The sequence below is a fragment of the Lagenorhynchus albirostris genome, chromosome 12 (assembly GCF_949774975.1).
Source record: "Lagenorhynchus albirostris chromosome 12, mLagAlb1.1, whole genome shotgun sequence".
NCBI classification, from domain to species: domain Eukaryota; kingdom Metazoa; phylum Chordata; class Mammalia; order Artiodactyla; family Delphinidae; genus Lagenorhynchus; species Lagenorhynchus albirostris.
The window spans coordinates 67733075-67756838 of NC_083106.1; the positions used below are offsets into that span (position 1 = coordinate 67733075).

The window sequence follows — 23764 nt, forward strand, 5'->3', positions numbered from 1 at the left end:
ACTTTGAGGAGACACAATTTGACTCATAACATTCCTTTTCCAAAGTAAGCTCTATAGTTTAAGGTTAAATCTTAATTTCAGAAAATATTTACCAGGAACATAAATGCTTTGTTGCTTGTTTTCCATTTGTCAACATAGCTTTTCCTACTCATTTACATAAAATATGTATAGTCTGTTATTTTCACCATATCATAGATTTCATGGAGTGTTCAGAATTTAGTAAAAATTTACTTATTAGGTGTCAGTTCAGCTGCTGTTTCATTAAATGCTGCTCTTTTTCCAAAGATACTTTCTGAACAGTATAATATGTTAAAATTAGCACAACTTAGTTGTTGACACAGGCAGTGTGATCAGCACTGCTGGTCTTTGAAGGGTTGAACAGTTCTATAAAACAAGAATATATTAAACTACTGTCCAAAAATGGTGTAGAGAATAATAGACAAAATGGTACAAAATAGTACATCTTTTAGTTACTGAATAAATGACAGGAATAAATAAGCATTGAAAGCCAGTATTTGATACTCATGATCATTTGATAATATGGCATTCACATAGATAACTAGTTTTGTATTGGACTGGTGATAGCTTCCATAGGCAAAGGACCAATGGCAGTTTTTCACATAAATAACTTTATTAATCCTGTATTTGATTTTTATTTTAGGTACCTGATTAGAAGTATAACTTTTAGAAAAAAACTTTTTTTTCTCTGCTTACAAAATGGGTCCAATATCTACTCTCCAGACATTTCATCGTGTCTTTGGATTTAATTTTTACCATTCACAAGATATACACCATTACTCAACAGAGACAGTGCAATTTCTGATATCACCAACTTTTTATCCAAAGCAAAACTATTTGGTTCTGTACGTCGTTCAAATCCTATTCATTTACAGGGTAAACCTGGCTTTGCAGAATTTAGTAGGTGGATGCAAGCAGCTACCTGGGAAGGGCAAAGCATGGAGTTCAATCAAGGTTCCTGTAACCTGATACTATTACTGTTGTTCTCTTGAAGTCCTAAATAGGTTCCAAAATCTTATCATTTCCTAGCCCGTCGTTGTGACAGGTTTTGTTTCTGGCACTCTTATTACCGAAATTAGTCAGTCTTGAACTTCTAGGTTGGCTTAGTTTTCTATTTCCCGGTTGTTAAATCACTGTGGGAGCGGTACCAGGACAACTATGTCCTGAATTTTAAAGGTTTTTTTTTTGAGCCTGCTTTCCGCACTGGTTGACTTTCTTTTCTCCCACTCTCTCTGAGCGTTTTCTTTTTTCTCTTTCGCTCTGTTCCTTTTACACTCAAGCTGTGTAGGGGGATTTAAATTCCAATTCGGAACTCGGCATCGCGCGCCTTGAATGACGGGAGTCGTAGTTTCCATGACTCCTCCCTAATCGCTTTTCACGCCGATTCCTCCCGGCAGGGAAAAACTACAACTCCCAAGAACGCACCACGGGGGTGGCCAGCCGCCCATGCGCACGCGCTCTGAGGCCGCAGGATTTGAATCGGCGGCGTTGTTATTGACGCCATATTGGGGCCGGCGGCGGGTGGAAGAGTCGTACAGTGGAGAGGGAAGCGGCTGGACGTGTTCGGTGGCGCTCCTGCCGCCGCCGCCACCGCCACCTCTCAATCCCGCCGCATCGACCGACGCTCTCTAGCTTCTGACGCTGCTCGGGCGTCTTAGGAGCCGCGTTGCAGCCTCACACCTCACGGGGCTGGTTTAGACTTCTGAGGGAGCCGGTCTTCGCGCAGGAGCGCCTCAGGCGCGGCGCAAAGCCCGAACGGACGGCGGGGGCGGCCGGAGCCTCTCCCGGGAGAGCCGCGCCTGAGGAGGCGGAAGAGCCCCCACCCCCGACGCGGCTGGCGTGAGCCGCCGCCACCGCCCCTCCCGCCCTCGCCCCGGCCGGCCCGGGCCATTGCCCCTGCCGCGGAGGCAGCAGCAGCGGCGGCTCTACTCCCCTTGCCGGCGCTCCGCCACCCGCTTTTCCGCTATTGAGCCGGTCAGTTAGGCTCTTTTCGGGGCCCCGCTCTGCCCCCCTTCCCTCGTCCTCCCCTTCCCGACCCTACACGAGCCCGACACCCCGGCCATGGCGTGCGGAGCCACTCTGAAACGGACTCTGGATTTCGACCCGCTGCTGAGCCCGGCGTCCCCGAAGCGGAGGCGATGTGCGCCATTGTCGGCGCCCACCTCGGCTGCCGCCTCCCCGTCGTCGGCCGCCGCTGCCACCGCCGCCTCCTTCTCGGCCGCCGCCACCTCGCCGCAGAAGTATCTCCGAATGGAGCCATCTCCCTTCGGCGATGTCTCCTCCCGCCTCACCACAGGTGGGACTCGGCCCTGCGGCCGCCGTGGGGGGAGGGGGTGAGAGGACTGGGGGGCCCGGGCCGCGGCCGCGGCCGCGGGACTGGGCTGCCGGACCGCCTCCGTGCTTAGCGGAGCCCTCGGGCGACTACAGTTCTTTTCACGAGCTCCTCCAGCCTCGGAGACACAATGGGAATGGCCTTGGGGGGGGGTCGGGAGGGGGGGTGGGTAGGGGCCGTGCCTCGCCGGGTATTGTGGGGAAGAGGAAGGTCCTTTTCTTTGCGCCGAGGGACCAGAATTGAGCGTTTCCGTAGTCTGGAGAGCCCAAGCGGAAATGATCAGAGAGGGTGCTACACGGAAATCTAGGCAAGCGAAGGGTCACGCGTTTCACCCGACTCTTGGTGGCTGTCTCCCCGGCATCGATTGGTTGCACCTATCAAGTCTGGAACTGGGTGGTTGGAGGCGAAGCGGCAGCCCCTCCTCCCTTTCAGACATGGCTGATTTTAGTACGGAGGGGGTGGGGAGGGATGTCACTGGGGCGAGATCTAGGCCTGTCATTAATCACCCACAAGAACGCCACTTGGGCTGAGTCAAGACCTGTTTCCCTAGCAGGGTCAACAACAAAGAAACTGCTCTTCCCGACTGCCGTAATCTGATCGCACTATATGTCTAGACCTTGAGAAACTCGAACTTTTAATGAAAAGCAAATTGTATTGAAAATCGGGGCTGAGTAGTTGCTTTTAGTTGGAAGTGCTTTATTTCTGCCCGATAAAGTCTGTTGGGAGAAAAAGCCCAGGCCTTGGGAATAATAAATCAACCCAAGATTCCAAGGGACTTAAGACTATTTTTGCTTTTCATCTTGAGACATTTCCTGAAAGTGACTGTGGGGAACTACCTTTTGGCTGCTTTGTACTGCATGTGTGTGTTCATTTTTTTCTGTACTTTGAAAATCCTTGTGTGCTCCTGGCACAATCTTAAGATAGGTTTTTGTGGACTGGTAGTGTAAATGTTTCCTTTGTGTGTGTAGCAAGCAAAGGTTTCCTGTGTGTTAGCCTTTGGTAATAACATGATCTGTAGACAAAGCCTTTTCATAATTTGATTTACATGTTTCTTTATCGTTAGCTTAAAAAAAAAATCTGTGGGCAGTATTTACCTGCATTTGGTAACTTCCATTTGGAATTGACTTAGTTTTGTTTTTTTTTTTCAGGTCAGATTTTTAAAATATCCTTCCCCAAATATATGGGGAGGACCTCAATGCCTAGGCTACCATGTTTTGCTATTGAAACAATGTCAAGAATGAGCTCCTGGTGGTTAACATTATTTTTAGAGTTTGTCTTTTTAGTGAAATGCTGTCATTGAAAATTGAAATGATACTGTGGAGTCTGTACCTCATAAGGCCACTTAAAAATAGCTCTAGCTAACCAGCAATAAATTTCATTGGGGGGGGTGTGAATTAATACATTGTTAGGTTTGGGAGTTAAAGTATATCTAAATGCTAAAATAGTCTTGAGCATATAAGGTAAGTCAGCTAGAGGCTATATTTGTTCTCACTTTAAAGGGAATTAATTCAGAAAGAATTGTGATCCTTTGCAAATTTGTCATTTCATTGATATATTTGAAGCATTGGCTAATGCAGTTGGCTGCACATTATGTTACATTTCAGTTAAGTGGACGGTAATAGTAAAATGACTGGAATTATTGGAATCGTTTAAGCCTACTGATTCAGATTCACATTTTCCAAAATATTGCTGTTTTGTTTTTCAAGGTGTTTTTGACATCTACTCGAAGTTTGATCATATCCTGAACTCTAAAACCACACCCTGATATTTATTTAGCCTGTGAAAAGTTTTTTTAAGCTATTTCAACTAGAGAAAAGCAGTTAAAAGTGCATAAGTTTTGAATTGCTAAAATTTATGTTTTTAACTATGATTTTGAATGACACTTTACACGTAATTTAATTTAGCCTTGTGTTTACATGGCCAGTTTTGGGCATGCTCCTGTAATGGTTTTTGTAATCATGGTGTCATAATGGGAGCTGCAGTGTTGTGCAGGTATCAGAGAGCTTCCCAGTTTTCATGTTGTCTAACTTGGAAATAATTTTCCCAAATACCTAATTTTTAGATTCCTATTTTAAAAGTGGTCTTACCTAAACTTTACAAGAGCGAATACCCATATGTCCTTAGCAGAAATAAGTAGCTGGGATTGGGAACAGAAAGCAACTTACCAAATTGAGATTGATTGGGGCTCTATGGAATCTCTTTGTTTTCACTTCTGTGAGTTCAAATATAATTTAAACAATATACAACTAGATTACTGAAGTGAATTTTTTTCAGAGCATGTGCACAATTTATCATGATTTTATCATTCTCTGGATATGTATATAGTGTTTTCTGATATGTAGCTGAAGTCATGTTGAGGCTTTACTAGTAGTTTCAGGAACTAGGACATCTGTTTTAAACCCAACTTTGTTTTTTGTTTTTGTTTTAGTCATCCCAGGAAGGTTATTCCAAAGTTTGACTTGATGACTATTATTTAAATCAATATTTTTCAAACTAGTGCAACTTAATACCAGGAAAAATGAAAGAGCTGGCAAATAAATTTTATTGGAACACAGGCATGCTCATTCTTTTTTTTTTTTTTAAGTATTGCCCATGTCCCTTGAAGGCTACAATAGCGGGGTCGAGTAATTGTGACAGAGACTGTGTTTTCCCAAAGCTCAGATATTTACTGTCTGGTCCTTTTCAGAAAAAGTTTGCCCAACCCTGGTTAAGGGTGTCAGCAGTGAGGTCTGTAATAACCCCTGGATGTGGAAAAGGAAAAGTGAATGACAACTGAAGGTGTGTGGGAGGGGAACCATTGGCTGTGGTTGGGAAAATGAATGCCTCTCCTAGCTTCATTAGTACTCATCCTGGCAAGTTAGTTGAAAACAGATTGAGTGTTCTGTCCTTGTCGATTGGTTTTTGAAACATCTCAGAATATTATCATTTAGGCAAAAGATTATCGTGACATTCCCAAGAACAAAATTATTTTAATAAAACCAAAATATTATACTTGTCAGTCAAATCCAAGACGTTGTTATTCATAATTGTGTAGTGAATGAATGAGTGGTTGAGTGAAGTGATCCCTCTATGGACTCAACCTATTTGTGAGTTTGCTAGGCACCTTTATATATATTGTTTGACTTGTTACCATTGCTGTAGTCTGCCTTAGGAATCCAGTTGGATGAAGAGTTAAATGCCTTTGTAAAAACTCATTGTATTTGCTGGAAACTTGCCATCAAGAATGGAAATTGCAGCTTGTGAATGGGGAAGGGTTTACAGGAACTTAGATTGTTTTGTAGACATTGATACATGCCTGCAAATGGAGACACCAGCTGGCTTAAATGAAGTATAAATGGTTCTACACAAACAAATGAGATGTCTGTTGGAGGAGGCAACATTTCATTTCAGATGTCATTCATATTGAGCCAGAAGTGTTTTTAATATTTTGTGGTTATTTAGACAGCTGTTAAGTTGCTTCTAGTTTCTCAGTGGATTTGGCAAATAAATTGTTTTTAATGGTCTTTGTACTTTGGATTTCAAACCTGATATTTTATTTAGGACTGCGTATGTAGCTGCATTTATTTAATAGTTATATGAATTATGCATTTAATAATCATGTACGTTTATAGCCATTAAAAGCAGCATGCAGTTGTGTTCATTACTGAGCTATTTTGTTTTGAAAGTAGGAAAATGAAAGCCTATCTTGAGCACAGAAACACATCGGGTAAACATGGCTACATCAGAGGACAGGGTTGTTAGCTCTTCTTTAGGTGAAAATGCTCCTAGCCACCGTGGTTGCCACAGAGACATACACTAAGATGTAAAGGAGAATAATAAATGTATTCAGTTTTCTTAAAGGGCTTTATAGGAAAGAGAATATATTGGGTATTATTCAGATAGATCTTTCCTATGTGTTTAGATAGACCCAGGAAGACAGTGATAGAGACGCTTTTGTTTTGAAAGGTTGAGAATAAGAGATTCATTGGAAGTGCCCAGTTTTGTGTTATTTTTCCTCTTAGAAAAGAAACCTTTGATTCTCTTTCCATGTAAAGAAGAATGCAATAATGATAGCATAGGTTAAGTTTGGACCTCTTGGATAGTTGGTTCATGAAACAAGATAATGAATGGTACTGGGGTTGGGTCTTTTCAAGTACTCATAAGTGAATTAACCAGCAGTTTATGGTCCTTGCAGTCTTTGCATTAATACTGTGCTAGTACTCTTGACTCACAGAATGTTCTCTATGCATGTGTGAAACCACAGTGAATTTCTTGACTTTGAGAAGACTACCTACAAGGGTGGAATACTTGTTCAGGCCTATATGAACCATCTGCAGATGGTAAAGAGGTCTTCACAAATGAATCTAGTTTAAGAGATTCATCTTCAGTTTTACTGCTGAGCATAAGGATTCTAGAACTCAGCTTACCAATGTTTTACAACTTTCTAAACACCTGAGAAATGTGATGCATCAGTGGCAGTCTTTTAGCAAAGACTGTTAGTTAAAAGGAATGTCCCCTGGATTTTGAGGGGATAGATGGGACTTGTGGAGTTTGAAAGTAACCCCAGAGGTATTCTTATCTGCCATCCTTTCCCTCTTAATGTCTTACCACAAATAAAGTTTTAAAATATTTATTGAATGTATTTGTTGAATTAATCAAGCCTTGGCATCTCCCAAGGTTCTTAGAGACTCGGAAATTTAAGAAAAAAATCCAATTTCATTTCTGCTCCTCCTTCTATACCACTTTTTCTTTTTAGATGTTTTGTGACAATAAAGCCACAATATGTGACAACATATATTTTTAATTGTGACTCAAACAAATAAGTAGTAACAAGAAATACAGCATTTATTTAGTTTAAGACTTTGAACAATACTTTTTTGAGGTGCTTAAAATCTACTCAGTATTCCCTCATCTTTCTGGACAGTGATGATAAACATGGTTTTGTGCGTTTCAGTATTTGAAATAGCCCATTTACGAGGATTTTACCATTTTCAGAGATTTGCTGTTTCGAAGAATTACATTTTTAAAGATTTTATGTGATTTTTAGGAGAAAATATTTTGTAATATGAAGTTCTGAGCTTTCATTTCTAAAGGGATTGAATGATTTAAGTTAAAACAAAATTTTTTTTGCATGATGAGAAGATACTGCAGTTATAATTGAGCAGGGAAAGAATGCTTGCAGGTAGATTAAAAATCTAGTGTATGTCAAGTTGTCAGCTTTGATATTTATTTTCAGCCTTTTGATCATAATTTTGCATTATGTCGGATTGTGTAATCTTTCTTGTGATGATAGGTTTTTTTGGGTAGTGGTAGTGGTAGTGGTTTTTACCCTTCCAGCGCTAGAAAAACAGCTCAGAATATGCTTGTAGTTTGTCTTGGAGTATAGCTTTCTTCCTCCCTTTACAAATCGTAAGTCATTAATTTTTATCTGTCACAAATGTCATAGGCAGGTCATCCTGAAATATAAATGCTTTGCAACATTTTGATTTTATTAAAATGTGATCTTTTTTTACTGTGATTTTTTTTCAGTAATACAGCCTTTGAGTTTGACTTAATTTCTATATCTATTCATGTATCTGGATTTTCTCAGCATTATTAAAAATCTAAATACTTCCTCTAGAAGTCACTTGTTCAAGCTTTTATGAACTTCATTTGAGTTCCAGATTCTATGCTGGTTAGGCAAAGAAAAGACAAAGTCTGTCCAGGGACTGACAGAGCTGCCACTGCTGATACTTTTTAAAGGCAGCTAAACTAGAATAAAAATACCATAAACTTTATCAAAATACCTATTTTAATTCTTGGTGGACAGTTGTCCACGTTAGCATTATTTTCACCTTTGGCAGCCTAAGCACTGAAATTGGTTTACTAAATTAAGTCACACTTTTACTATTGAAGCTTATGTATTGGCTGTTTCTGACTGTTTTAGTCTGTGATGTGCATTCTGACTTTGGTTTATTAGCATTTATTTTTATTTCCGTTAATGTTAATTCTTAGAATACTCCATCTAAAGATCAAACTAAAGGGAGGAAGTTTGGAGGGAGGGACCTGGAAGAGTTGATTTTCTTTCTTTTGTTTCTTTAAAAAAAAAATAGTATCATTGAACTGATGTAGCAATTAAAGAATAGAATGTGGAGTAGAATTTGAAAGATTGCAGAAAGCCAACTTTTCAAACATTACTTTCCTTGAACTTTGCCTTTTGTTACAGAAGACTGCCTTGTTCCTAGTGCTGATATATAATTCTCTGGAAGAAAAACTTGTCTAAGCAGTGTAATTGGTTAGAAGTGTAGGAGGTTTTAGGTGGTTGTGACAGAACAGGGGAACCTGATCCATGGCCCAAGGTGAAATAGTACATTATCAGAAGCTGGTCTTGTAATCAGTCCTGTATGTGTGGTAATGCCGACCTACCAATTTAGAGTAATTCCTAACTTTGGAAACACCAATAAAACATTCTGGTTAGTTATAGATGCCTGTCCTCAGCAGGGGCAGTTTAGAGACACTTGAAGCATCCTTTTTATAAATACCTGGATGTAACATGAAAATTTCTTATAATTATTTTGTTACAGCCAGTGATTGCAATTGCAGGGCTCTAGGTAAATGAGAATTATGCTCCGTTTTGGTCACTACCTTCTTAACAGTCATAGAGTTTGACGTTTCAGTGTATGAAGTATTAATAATACGTGGCAGTGGATCCCTCTATTCTAACTGACATCCTGCTTTTTAAGAATTCGCTCTCCTCCTTGTGATACATTTTAACTTTAGGTACTCAGCGGAATATTGGCTAGGTGTACTAATACTGGAGAGGGTAGTAGATGTTAAGAGGTTAGGCCCTGAGATCAGGCTTGGGTTTACTTTCTTCCAGCTGTATGACCTTTCAGAAGACATTGAAGCAAAGCCTCATTTTCCTCATCTGTAAAATTACGCATATGATTATAGTAGTATCTGTCTCCTAGAGATGTTGTGAGAATTAAGAGCATTTCCTGTCCCTGAGTGCTGGAGATAGTTACAGTAGGGCAACTTCAAACGGGACTTTTTACATTGTCCAGCAGTCCTGCCATTTTTCAGTGAATAACCATGCCTTTTACTTCACAGAAAAAATAGAGGCCATCAAATGGTAGCTTCTTCATTTTTCCCAGTACCAACACTACCAATGGTTGTGTCTTTTTTTTTTTTTTTTTGTATCATTGAGGAAGATTAAATGAATAGTGAGGGAAGAATCCCACTTCTCTCCAAAGGAACCTTACCTGATTTTCTCAACCAGATCTTTGCTTTTGGCTTTAAATATGGTCAGGCTTCCCATTATAAAGTAAATGAAGCATCCTCATTTTCCTCCAGCAGTCATCCAGAATTCTCCACTTCAAAACCAAATTCAAAGAGCTTTCAGGTAGTCTACTTGCTTCCATTTCTTTGGCTGCTCTCAGCTTACTCCTAGTATATTTGTATCTCAGACAGCTTTTGTCAAGCCACTGATGACTTCCATGGCACACAGTCAATCCTCATCTAGTTTGACCTTTCTTATTACAGCATTCACACTGCTGACACTCCCTTCTTTTTGAAATACCTTCTGTATTTTAACCTTCTGCGATAGCACTGTTTTCTTCCACTTCTCCAGCTGCTTCTCCAGCTGCTTTTTGTCTTCATCTGGCCATAAACTTAGGAGTTCTTTAGTTCTAGGTTCAGCTCCATTCCTGTCTAGCTTAGTAGCTCCCTAAGTGACCACATGCATGCTCCTGACTTCCTACAGGTGACTTTCTAACTTATATCTTTAGTTCAGACCGTTCCTCTCAGGTCCAGCCATGGGAAGTTTAGACTTTTTATTGTCATACCTTCCCAGAAGGCTTTCTTCGCCCAGAAGTCAGAATTTTCTCAAAATCTGTTGACTTTTAAGTATTCACAACTAAGTTACAAAATACATGGGATAAACAAAAGATGTCTGTAGGTTTCCAGTCAGTGTCTTCTGGCGTAAGAGGTAGTCTTACTTGCTCTTTTTAAAGCAGACAAAATCGAAAAGCAAATGCATTTGTCTACTTTCAATCACATAATGAATATAAAATTCATATAAATGAATCAATATATGTATGTTACTGTCATGTAATGAATCTCTTTAAGTAGGTCCAAGTTTAAATTGATTTACAGAATATTTTCCTGCTTGGGCGGGGTGGTATGTCTGTCTCAGAACGACAAAAGCCATCCAGGTGAGAGTGGCAAAATGAATTAGATCATCCTTAATATTTTGGTACTTGTAATAATCTCTGCAGTTACTGCTTTCCTTCTCTTCCCCTCCATTTCTTGGCATGTCCAATAATACATAAACCAACCACTTTTCATTTTAATTGCCACAGTAGAGGAGTTACTATTTTAAGCAGGGGATAGAAATTTAAATGCCCATAGTTCAGGCAAGTAATAAAAAAGAGTGAACAAGGTGAGGACTTGTGAATTCCAGTCTTGCTCCTGGCCTGCAGCATCACCTGGAAACTCAATAGAAATGCCTAACTCAGGCTCCGTCCCTCATAGTCTTCATTTTAACAAAATCCCCAGGTGGTTTGCGTGTGCATTAAAGCTTTAGAAGCACTTGAGAACTTAAGCCCAAAAGGTAGCAGCCGCTCTTCAGCTGAATTTTGCCACATAGTCCAATACCTCCTCGCCACTCCCCCGCAACAGCAGTAGCCAAAAATCTGACTTTTAATGTAAAATTACCCACTTCTAAATGTTGGCCACATTGTTTTAAAAAGAAAGTATTCAGGCCAGACATGTCTTTGGGTTCCATTTAGCTCCTAAATCATCAGTTTGCAGCCACTGGTTTCCAGGTATGCTGTATCTCGATATTTATGTGCATATGTGTGTTTTGGGTGTCCTAATGTGTGTTAGTGTTCTTCTTTAGCTTGATTGTGCTGCCCTACAGCCCTCAAGGAGTCTGCTCTCTGTCCTTCCAAACCTTACCTTGTTTTGATGGCCCATGGTTAATTGGAATAGAAGCTGAAACTTGCCTTGGCACTGAATGTTTTCTGTAGCTTGCATATTTGGGTTTTGGGTTTTGGATGGTTCAGTTTCCCCTTTCTCTTCACCATTTACTTTTTTTTGGTTCTTATTACTCAGTATTTTCCTAGCTTGTAAGCTATTTGAGAAGACATTTGCAGATAGTAAAGAAGTAAACAACAAAAGCAGCGTGGTTAACATATATCCCTTTAGAATCTAGTGTAATATAAAAGAGGTATGAAACTTCTTGGATATCAGGGAGGAGCTACCTGCTGATTGAGCATTGTTGGACTCCTTGCATTTAGTGACTCCCATTGCGCAGTTAATTTGTAATTTATCCTTAGACCTGAAGGATTTTAATAAATTGAGCCATTTATTTCAAGTAAGTAATCATTGGCTACTATAGTTCCAGTGAAGTAATAGAATTTGACCTGTAGTAATTACAGTTATTTCTCCTCTTGTAGGAGATAAATGAATGCCTCATACAGTAAAATATTATGTAATGTAAATTTAGAATCTCAGCCAGTTGCTTTTAAAGTACTGTAGATACAACTTAACAGTCTTATGTTAAAAATTTGGTTCCAGGTTCCTTTGACATAGCAGTAATTTTGAAGTAAATTTAAAATGGCATCAGCTCATTCTTTTTAGTTAGATAGCTCTTGGCTGGATAAGAACATTGTCCTTAAGGTTCCCTCGAGGAGTCTATAAGAACTGTGTTAGTTTCTGATCAGATGATCTGGGAGAATAGCTGAATTACAAAGATGGGTCTCCATAGCAACTCTGAACTCTTGTGTGTTTTAATTTATAAAGTAGACATGGCAATGTCTGTGTAGTTCTGAGCTCTAGATTTGGTCTGTTATTTTATTTGGAACAGTTTCCGTTTTAGGTCTTAATGGCTACTGCAGGTTTTCTGTACTTAATTGTGTACAGATTTTTCATTTTATTTGTGTTCCTCCCTAGCACTGACAGGCTTTCAAGATTTATTTCATTTTTAATCCCATTGTTTGAGTTAAATCTGTTTGGATGAACTTTTACCTTGTTTGTTTTCAAAGGTACTCCATAGAGAAATTAGCATATTAGGTGATAATAAAGGGGTTTTACACACCTGAACTTAAAACTGTTAACGAAGCCTTACTGTTTGATCTAGTAATTATGTCAGTAGGAAAACAGGAAGTCCATGCAAGTCTGGAGCAAAAGTTTAGTTTCACATATCACCAAGTTTTAGACATCTTATGGTTATGGACTCTAAAGAGATACTTGACAACCCCTCACCGCCACCCCCCATTTTGTGGTTCTCCTTTAAACACATTTCTGGTTGCTTTTAATTCCATTTTCCCTTTGCTCTCAGTCCCATCTTGATGCTGTTTCTCTTACCATTATCAACTCAGTTATTTTTTGTATCCCATCAACTTTCTCCTGTTTATATTGTTGACCTTGTTCATTGTGACCAGGGTTTTTCAAGTAATCATTGGCAACAAAGATGAGTAAACAGGCTTTATTGCCTCAGGCCAGGCCTTTCTTTTCTTTTCACATTTACCTAGGTGTTTTTGTTTTATATATATTTTAATATTCCAAAGGAATAAGTGCTGGCTCACTGACAATCTGCCTATTACGGAGAATTTTATTAGCATTCTCAATGGTATTTACTAGATTTGAGAATGCAAATGCCATTAGTCATAAATTTGCTAATTCTGACTTTCACTTAACCTAGTACAGTGCAAGAAACTCTTACAAGTATTTTACAGTTAACCTTTGAACAGTGTGGGCTTGAACTGACAGGTCAATAGTAAATACTATAGTACTACACCATACAAAGGTGGTTAAATCGAAGGATGTGGAACCCCACCTACGTGGAGGAACCGTACTCTAGGATACAGGGGCCAACTACAAGTTAATGTGGATTTTCAACTGCGGAAGAGTCTGCACCCCCAAATCCCCATGTTGTTCAGGGATTGACCGTGTAGTATAAGGGTGATGTAGTTTTAAGGATTTTGAAAAGGGATATACTACAGCCATTTGTAAAGTAGATTGTGAAAATAACTCCATATTTTGCTCTAAGTGATTTGCTGCAAATTTAATCTTTGCTTCATAAGCCAAATATGAAGTCTGCATGATTAAAACTGATAATGTTAGTGAAGCTTTATTTGACTTTCTTTAATGGACTGGTAAATTTTTTTGGCAACACAATGTCAGAAGTTACAGGTACTTGGAGTAAAATGTCACATTCTAGTTTGGTAAGAGATGGCTAGATTTAAGTAGTTTAAGACTAAGTAGACATAGGTACTTTATTGATGTATGGAAGGCCTGTATCCAGCTGGCATGGAAGCAACTAAAGTTGGCCAAATATGTAGGTTGAGCTTAAAATGTGAATTGTGGAATATTGAATCTGGGGAGATTTCTTGGTTATTAGCTTCAAAACTGCATATACCTCTGAACCAAGATAACATGAACTTGAAGCTTGTAGTTAGCTTTTTGCTACTTTGAGTGTTGAGGGTTTTGGTCAAGTTAAATTGGACCATTCACTTCATAACGGTGTTGATCACGTTACCAGTATTAGAGCATCTGAGGGCACGGTGAGGCTTAGATGACATAGTTGTATCATAATAGATATAAAAAGCAGTGCAGCAGTATTTGAAATTCTTCAGCGCTAACTGACAATATCAAGTGTTGGCAAAGATGTGGAGAAGCTGGAACTCATACATTACTGGTGGGAATGCAAAATGTACAGTTACTCTGGAAAATGGTTTGGCAGTTGCCTACAAAGTAAAGCTATGCACTTACCATATAATCAGGCCATCCAGTTCCACTCCTAGGTATTTACTCAAGAGAAATGAAAATTTGTCCACCTATAGACTTGTACTTGAATATTCATAATAGCCCCCAATTGGAAACAATCCAAATGTCTGCTAAAAGAACGGCTAAGTTGTGATGTATACACAATGGAATACTAATGAATAAAAAGGAATTACTGGTTGATGCAACATCATGTGTGAATCTCCAAAGCATTTTGCTGAGTGAAAGGCGGCAAAAATCTACACTCTTAGAAAAGGCAAAACTATAATGACAGCAGATAAGTAGCAGTGGTGTTGGTAAAGGTGGTGAATAGGAATATGAGAGAACTTTTGGGGGGTGATAAAGTTCATTATTGTGGTTGTGGTTCCAGGGCTATGTATGCACTTGTCAGAACTCATCAAACTACATTTAAATTGGTGAATTCATTTGTAAGTTATGCCTTACAGTTCCTTTGCTTGTAATGATGTCTCTTAAATATTAGATGGTACAGCGATTTTATAAAGCTATGTTATGTTAATCCTAGGCTAGATCTTGTTTGAGACTTTCAGATGAACAAATTGAGTCTGTTACAACTATTCTTTTGGTACATCTTAGTTGTACTTTGGTTGATTTTGTGAAGCAAAAGGAAGAATAATCTGAGGACAGCTGTGTGGTGATCAAAGAATAAGTCACACAAAAGAGGTTAAGGTTAAAAGTTACTTTGTGCTAATATATTTGAAGTCTTTGGTTGTGAATAAACTTTAGGATGCTTTGAATGACACTTTTGATCAGGATGATGGTAGCTTTGAACATAAAATGATAAATGAGTGAAGCGTGCTATGAGATCGAAATATCATTACTTTAGAAACCTTTTAGAATATCGCTACTGAAAGAGTTATTTAAGAAAAATGAGGATATGTGTGCCTGACCTGGTTGGTATAGGATGTTGCACTAGTTTTATTGGTCACCTCTGTGAATCTTAGGAATCCTGTTTTCTATCAAGGTGCTTAACTGTTCAATAGACAGCCATTTTATTTCACACTGGTAACTTTGTTTTTAAATTATAAACAATTTCACATAAATGGAAAAGGAGTGAACATGACCATGTTTAGTATAAACAAATGTTAACATTCTGAAAAATATTAAATACAGACATTCACACAACCATCCTGAGGTTAGTTATTCCAATGTGTGAGTTCGCATTCGTGTATATGTAAAATGGATTTGTTTACACACAACATTTACATAAATGAAATCTTCACTGGATATATCTTTTGCAGCTTTTTATTTTTTGATTTCTAATTATCAATAATGAAACTGGCAGAATCTAAATGCTTACGGGACTGATTGATGTCCCCTCTCTGAAAAGCCCTAAAAGTTCTTACTGGGAAATGAAGTGAAAAGAGAGATGAGAAGTATATACCAAAAAAAAAAAAAACAAAAAAAACACCTCTAGTATTAAATTTTTTAAAAAGGATCGTTTTCATCTTACATAAATCTTTAGCCTTCAATTGAGTTTCAGTTCATTTTGAAATTGCATCATTGTAGAATTGTTGAAATTATACTCCATTATATTTATGAAACATTTTATTGCCTGTTATTTGTTTTGGATTGGGATTAATAAACTTCTTGGGATGTAGTTTTCACGTGGATAACTATTAATTTAGGAACTATGGTGGTGGTGAGAAAGTCTATTTGGATGGGAGTGGAAACCTCAGGGAGGGATTTTCTGGAGAGGCTAAATGGTAACTATTTTGAATTAGAAATCTTCTAAAATGTATCATACTGGCCTGAAGGATATGTCCCTTATACTTGTTTACTCCTGGTTTGGTTGAAGATAATGGCACTGTGGTGTAGTGGTTCTTAATTGAGTATCTGTTATGTACCAGTCACGTTACATGGGTTTTTACCCTAAAGATTCAGAACAGTACTTTGCTGCTAATGCTGTAATATTCATCAATTCTGTTGAGCTTAATATTAATGGCTCTGGCCATTTAATGTATGACAGTTTTTTAGTTCACATCTACTGTGTCATTTTGCTGACCTGCTACTGTCACTTCTCACTGGTGTGTGCCTGTATTTACATAGTCCTCCCTGCTTCTAATTATTTATGGTCTTAGAAAAAGCCTGTTAGTTTAATAGTTATGTGTGTGGTGAATAAATGACCTTTGAGTTTGGTACTCTTCAGAATCTGAGTTAAGTACGTGTTTCAGTTCACAGACTCCCTTATCTTTATGGTGAATGAAAAACTTATTTTTTTACTAGTCAGTGCTGAGAAAGAATGGTATTGTAGAATAGCTGGATTCCAGGTGGTGTGTATGTGCTGTTTCTGAATGAGTGTCCCCATTATGCTGAAACTAATTCCTCCCAGAACATAAGTTTTCTAGATATTATTTGAAGAGAATATTTTTGGTAGAACCCAACCTATTTTTTTTAACTTGAAAGTTTATATCTTGCCAAATTTTGACTTTTTTCTTTTAGAACAAATTCTGTACAACATAAAACAAGAGTATAAGCGCATGCAGAAGAGAAGACATTTAGAAACTAGTTTCCAACAGACAGATCCATGTTGTACTTCTGATGCACAGCCACAGGCATTTCTCCTCAGCGGACCAGCTTCACCAGGTAATAACAGACTTACTAAGTAACATTTCCTTTCACTTATTATGGGAAAAAGTAATACAAGTTGCCTTCGGTCATCAAGCTCCTGTTTCTCCCCTTGCTTAAAAAAAAAACATTTATACGAATAATTCATGATCTCTTAAAAATGTGGTACAAAAGTAATGGCTACCTGGATTCTCATGACTCAAAGACAACCACCTGTATATAGCCACGTTTCTCTATTAGGTATAGATGTACCTTGCCATGGCTGAACACGATGCCATTTTATGGATTTCCCATAATTATTTAATGATAGACTCAGAATTTCTGCTATTACAGTATTTACAAAAATGTCCCTGAAAGTATACCCTCACATACTTGTGTTTTAGGATAGATTCCCTAAAGGTTGATAATTTTGATCCTATATCGGTTTTTCCCTGCCTCTTGTTGGAGAGAATAGTTTGCAAATACACTTTTTAAAATTTAAGGTGTAAAACTCAGGGCTGTTTGAAGTGAAGGGAAAGTTAAACTTCTTACTAAAGAAGAGCCATCAAAAATGGTTCTTACTTTAGTAAAGTTCTCGGCGAACATAATTTTTTGTGTGACAGTAGTTGCCTGCTTGCCTTGCCTTCCCTTCCCTCCCAGCAGGGAAAGAAAAACCAGGCAGAATAACAAAACAAACATTCACAGGCTATAAAACAGTCAAATAAAATTAGATTAGGAAACATGAAATTGTTCAGAACTAAATTCTGCAGTATTCCTGCCAATTTGGGGGGCCAGGTATAAGTGGGTGAAACTTGGTAAGGGGAGGTGAGGGTAGAGACAAGACTCTACCCTCAGCGGGAACCAAGCTCATCATAATTCATCACTTCTTAGAATATCAATGAACTGGCAGTCTCAACTAACAAAGCTGCGAATTTGAAAGTAAATAAAGATAGAGGCTTACTTTTTAGTAGCTGTGGACTGAAGCTGGTATAGTTTATTCTTGTATACCAGAATGCAAGGATTCTGGTATTCTGTTACAGCTTGTTGGTAGACACAGCACAAACAAACATACTTTTTTTTTTTTGGACATAGTGGTCCCAGTCATGCAAGTTACAAGGAGCAAGTGAAAAGAGGAATTGGGGCAGATAAACAGGACAAACAATTGATAGCAAAAGTGTGTATTTGTGTGTGTCTAGAATACTTGCAGCAGTGTTACCGTGGATGACTATCATAATCCTGAGTTCGCAAAGATTAATTTCAGATGTTCTTTTCAAGAAAAGAGGAATGTTTTTGGAAAATCAGAGTGCCTTAAGTAATACTTTTAAGAGGAATGCATTCTGAAGAAACTGCTACTAAGTGGCTGCTACATTATAATCTTTAAGGATGCTGAACCGTGAAATTTAATGTTGAATATTAGGGATATATTCTCAGTATTTCTTTTTATAAAGTCTCTCCTAGCTGATATCATTAATTTAAAAACAAAAAATTAAGTTTGTATCTTGTCACATTGTCTCCACTCACCTTCACACTTTTTCCCCCTTATATTTGATGGCATACATCTTGCTGTGTTCTTCCAAAGCCATAAGCTGATAGGATTAAACCTGTTTTAAGACTAGGGAGATGCTGTGCTAAAAGCTGATAGAAAAATGCTTTTATTGATATATAAGCATTGAAAACATCCAAGTGAAACCTCCTCAGTTAGATGATGCTTTCTGTGATGGCTTTAAATCTGGTGCGGTTTTTGTTGTTGTTCATGTTGTACATAGGGACTCCATCAGCAGCCTCCTCACCATTAAAAAAAGAGCAGCCCTTATTCACTCTACGGCAGGTTGGGATGATCTGTGAACGTTTATTGAAAGAGCGTGAAGAGAAAGTTCGAGAAGAGTATGAAGAAATATTGAACACAAAACTTGCAGGTATGAGATGAGTTTTAGTCTCCCAGAAACTCATCCTAAGAAATGCATTCTTTCCCACATACACTTCACATCAGTTAAATTACCCTTTCTATACACTGGTACAGGGTATTTTCTAAGAACCAGAGAATTTCAATTCAAGAAAGGAAATGAACTTTCCTATAGCTCGTGGTCCTCCTTAGTGACCTTAAGAAATAGTATGTTAGCCATGTAGACCAGCAGCAGTATTAGGGAACTAGAGTTTTCTTTTGGTATACCCTGTGCTTTGGCTGTTTACTTAGCTCAATTTGGTTGTGGGTTTTTTGACTTTGTATCTTTTATAATTTTGCCATCAGTTCTGGACACTTGAAGTAATCTAACTGGCACTGTGTACCTAATTTTAGAGTATCAAGCTGCTGCAGTCTTCTTTAAATTATCCAAAAAAATTTTTTTCCCATAAAATTTAGTAATTTAAATGTAGTAAATATATTATGTATGGTAACTTAATCAGAATTTCCCCCTGGATTTTTAAGCCAGATTTTTACTGGATATTGATATTGTAAACTTCTTGATTAAGGAGTTAAATCAATCACGATGCTAACACAGGTGAGAGAATTTGCTTAGTTTTATAACATCTTTTTCTGTGGCACCTGATTAGGTTACAGGTGGATGTATCATATTTTGGATGTATGGATGTATCATATATTTTGCTACGCTTTTGTTGTCGTGTTTCCCCTCATTGCAGTAAGTTGCCATTCATAGACCACTTATAATAACTTTCAGAGGAGAAAGATATCTTTTTATTTCAAGACCTTTAAATTTAATAGGTTAAGAAATAAGCCCCACCCAGCCTATACATGAGGTTGTGTGATTTGAACAAATGTAGGTTTCCTGACTAAGCTCCATGCTCTTTCCATCTGATAAACTATTATTACTGAGGTTAAAACGTGTCTGATTAAGTGCCAGCTTAGAATTGTCTCACTATATATATTGGACTTTGCAGTTTGTGTGGCTCTAATATATTAGAGAAGAGGGCATTTTTGCAAATCATGTAATTGATGTTTATCTTTATTTATAGAACAATATGATGCATTTGTGAAGTTCACGCATGATCAAATAATGCGACGATATGGAGAACAGCCTGCTAGTTGTAAGTATTTCATCTTTAAACCAAAAACAAGACAGTCTTTTACGGAGAAGACTTTTGTTATAATTATAGTTTATTATAATTATCTTCATACCCAAGAAGAGAATTTAACAAAATCATGGAGAAAAAGTTTGGAGGGAAATAGGCAGCAAAACTTTACTAAGGCTTACTTTTGGTTACTTAAATACCTAGGGGCAAAATATTAGGGATGAAGATTTGGCATGTGTTTAAATTTTGACCTAAACTTAGCCCTAATTTTCCTTTTTTCTCCCTTTAGATGTTTCATGAATCATGTTTTCTGCATTTGTGGGCTGCCTTGTTCCTTGTTGCGTTGTTGCAAGAGGTCCCAGTTACAACATGCAGCAATGCCAATACCCCCTGTGAATACAGGTTGTTTCAAGCTTTCGTCAGTGGCAACCACTCCTAGGCAGCAACCGGTTTTGGAAATTTCCTTGATGTCAGTACCACCCGGATGTGGACCTTTGCTACCTGTATTAATGCCAGTGGCCTCATTTGCTGTATCATTACAATTTGGCTTCTTATATTAATGTTTGGAAAGGATTAAAGCTGGTATTCTAAGAACATGCCCTTCACTGGTTGTGTAAATAAAACTGTAGAATGACAATTCAGATGAAGTTAGTGTGATTTTAATTGTGCACTACAACCAAGCTGTAACCAGTTATTAATAATGTAGAGTGTAATCCCAGGACATTATTAAGCAAATAGCCTTCAGTGCTTCCTGTGAAATAGCGAAGGAGGAGGGCATTTCTGTACTCCAGGACTTCTTGGGGTTTCAGAATGGGTTTATATGATTTACCCCCACCCTTTTTTGGTAGTTTTTATTTATTCTATCAGTCTTTTTAACAAATGTTTATTGCTGCATTTTTTTCCCAGTGTATCATTGTTTTACTGCCCTTGTAGTACTGGAATTTAGTTGGAAGAATAAAACATTTACTTCTAATCTGCTTGTTTTTAATGTACAGATGGGTAGTATTTGAATAAAGCCAGTGTTTTAAACGTAAGCATTGTCCAGGGATCAGTGAAGTTAATTGATAAGATTTCAAAATCAGTCTTTTCACATACCAAGTAATCTAAGATTTGAGTGCTATTTTCACAAACTGAGTTCTGACTCCAAATGGTTTCTCTTCTGACTGACTGCATGATAGGTTAAATAATAGGTCAGTTTTAACAACTAGAATTTTTACCTTTTTTAAAGGACACTATATGAAAGCATGATTCAGCACATCTAATTCCCTTTCTATACATGCTTTCCAAACACAGCTTTCCTATGATGAAGTGAGGAAAAATACTTCAGTGAATTCTTTTGTTAAATTCTATTAGCATGTTTCTACTAATTAAGTCATAAATATACTGGGACATAAATATTTATAATTGACCTAATTAGTGGAAGATACAGAAAGAATTTTTTTTCCTCCTTTTTAACTTTAATGATTATATTTCACCAATTCTTTCTTTAAAACAAGGCCAAAAGGGGTATAGGGCTTTCACAAGATCCCCAGGTAATTCATATGCCCATTTAAGTGCCTGAGAAACAATGGTATATAGTGCAGGCTGACCTTAAGTAGGGTGGATAATTCTACCTGATTTTAATGGACTAATTCTCAGCCTCAGCACTGTTGACAATTTGGGCCAGATTCATTCTTTGTTGTGGGGAGACTATCTTGTGCGTTGTAGGAGGTTCAGCAGCATCTCTGGCCTCAACCACTAGATGCCAGTAGCACCCTCCCCCCGTCGTGACAACCAAAAAAGGTGCCTCCAGATACTGACAGATGTCCGGGCTGGGGGAAGAAAACAGTCCCCAGCCGAGAACTGCTGGTGCAGTGGGACAGCATTTTAGAATGCAAGCAGTAAGTTAAATGTGGAGGAGGGGGGCAGAGCGACTGTAAATATGCTTTATCCCTTCTCACACCCCAAAATAGCGAACATTCTTTTATATAATAAGCATGTGTGAATTTTTATGTAGATTTAAATTTATAAAAGAGCTGTTTTTATATTTACCGGGCAAGATATGCTAAAAGGAAATCGGTGCTGGCAATCTGAATGGAGCCACAAGTAATATGTTTTAATTCTAGATTCAGCTTTGATCAAGAACAAAATTTCCTCCACAGCCAAGTTTCTGCTGTCCACCTTAGCAAAAAGTCCTAGCTCATAGGCTGCGTACTGATTTTAAGTAGTGTGTGAGGTAATTTCAGAAAATAAAAAATGTGGGCAACTTCTTGGATGTAGTTAATCCAAGATTTAGACGGACCCAGTAGGTGGTCATTAGTGCAAATAACCAGCCACACTTTGAGTTCCCAAAGAGCCCTAAAACTGCTTCTAGTAAGTAAGTATCTTCAGAATTTAGTGTGCTAACAAACAGTCATCTTATTCTTTTACAGTAAAAGCCAGTGCTGGTGTGGTGCTGTACTCAGGTTACTGTAATGTGTTCAGTAAGTCACTATTAACAAGGCACATCACCAGGTATAGTTCTTTGTATTAGGAAAAATAGGCACAGGCAATCTGAAAAAAACAGATTGTAGGTTTAAAATATCAAAGCTATCTTTGGCCTATGGCAAGACCTTATATCCCTACAGAAAATGGTTTCCAAATGAGACACTGATTGCATGAGCAGTATTAACTGGAGCGCTTTCCCAGGTTCTACCCACAGAGACTGCTTTAGAAGACTAAAGAAGTGGGGAGGGAAGAGCTGGAATCTGTTTAAATATGCTCCCCAGCTGATCCAAGCAGCTAGGGTTGGCAGTGAATATACAATAGTTGCCTTGTTAGGGTTCTCTTTACTCCCTTACTTCACAATTACACAGTAATCGGTGTTAATAAGTGAATATCCTGCTCAAGCACCTCATGAGCCTGTCCTTGTCTGCTCACTGGTGGGGCTCCAGTTCTCTGCTCCTGCCTCTGCCCTAGCTGAGGAGCATTAGCTCATTCAAAGACAGGGCCAGCAGTGCTCTCCTGCCTCCGTTTCCTTTCTGTCTACTAGATCATTCCCATAAGCATAATAAACATGCTATTAAAAGTCTTTTGATCCTGTAATCCCTCTCTAGCTATTACCTATTTTTCTGTTCTATAACCATTGAAGCAGAACTCAAGGATTTTCTAAATTTCCAATCTTCTTCCCCCTCCCCGCTCCTTTTGTCACCAAATTTTTTTTTTCAGTTGGGTATATTTTATTGTCACCAAATTTTTTTATTAGGAGAAAAGTCAAAACATAAAAGCTGAAAGATTGGTCCAACGATCCACTTAAAGGGAACAATTACTTTGCCATATTTGCTTTATATGTATATTTTTAACTGCTTCAAAGAACGCATACATGATGCATCTAAGAACAAGGGGGTTCTCCTACATAACTTCAATAACATTATCCCACTTAAAGTAATGCTTCCCTAATTTAACATCTAGTCCATATTCAGATTTTCCCATTTGTCCTCAAAATGTCTAGCTTTCTCGCTAAAGTAGGATTCAATCAAGATTCTGACTTTCTGGAACAACTAGGCCTGTTTTGTTGAATGTTTCTTTGTCATTAATTAATTAATGTCATTAATTTAATCTCTTCTATCCCTTTGCACTTACTGTAAACTGGAAGTTAGGTCTAAAGCATTTATTAGTTTCAGGTTAAACCTTTTGTATAAGATGATATGATCTCCACAGTGTATCACACAAAGTATGGCTCTGTGTGATAAGTATGGACTAGCGATAAGTTTAGACACTTGTTAGGTCATCTGGTAGGTGATGGCTACCAGGCTTAGTCTTCACTATTCAACCACTCAGTCACCAATATATTCCACATTGCTAAATCTAATTGACATTTGACCTTAAAACACTTTGTTCAGTTGGCTTGCAAGGTACTAACCGCACCTACCTGATTCTCCTCCCATTACTGGCTGCTGGCCCAGTCTTCCTTTCTCTGAACTTTAAAACATAACCAGAGTTTGACCTTGGGCTCCTTGCCCCCTCTGCTCATACTCATTTTGGTAATCTCATCTAATCCTAAAGATGGTTACATTCGCCTCCCTATGTGACCTTTCCACTTGGATATCTAATAAGAGG

The 23764-nt window shown here is 38.2% G+C and overlaps 1 protein-coding gene across 1 annotated transcript; it reads left to right on the forward strand.

The window, feature by feature from the left end:
- The first annotated feature begins 1511 nt into the window (after positions 1-1511).
- On the forward strand, positions 1512-20721 carry AKIRIN2 (akirin 2). The gene is made up of 5 exons (XM_060167554.1): positions 1512-2314; positions 16556-16699; positions 18427-18576; positions 19631-19702; positions 19977-20721. The coding sequence occupies exons 1-5, from the start codon at positions 2080-2082 to the stop codon at positions 19985-19987; spliced, it is 612 nt and encodes a 203-aa protein (XP_060023537.1). The 5' UTR covers positions 1512-2079; the 3' UTR covers positions 19988-20721.
- Positions 20722-23764: the final 3043 nt, after the last annotated feature.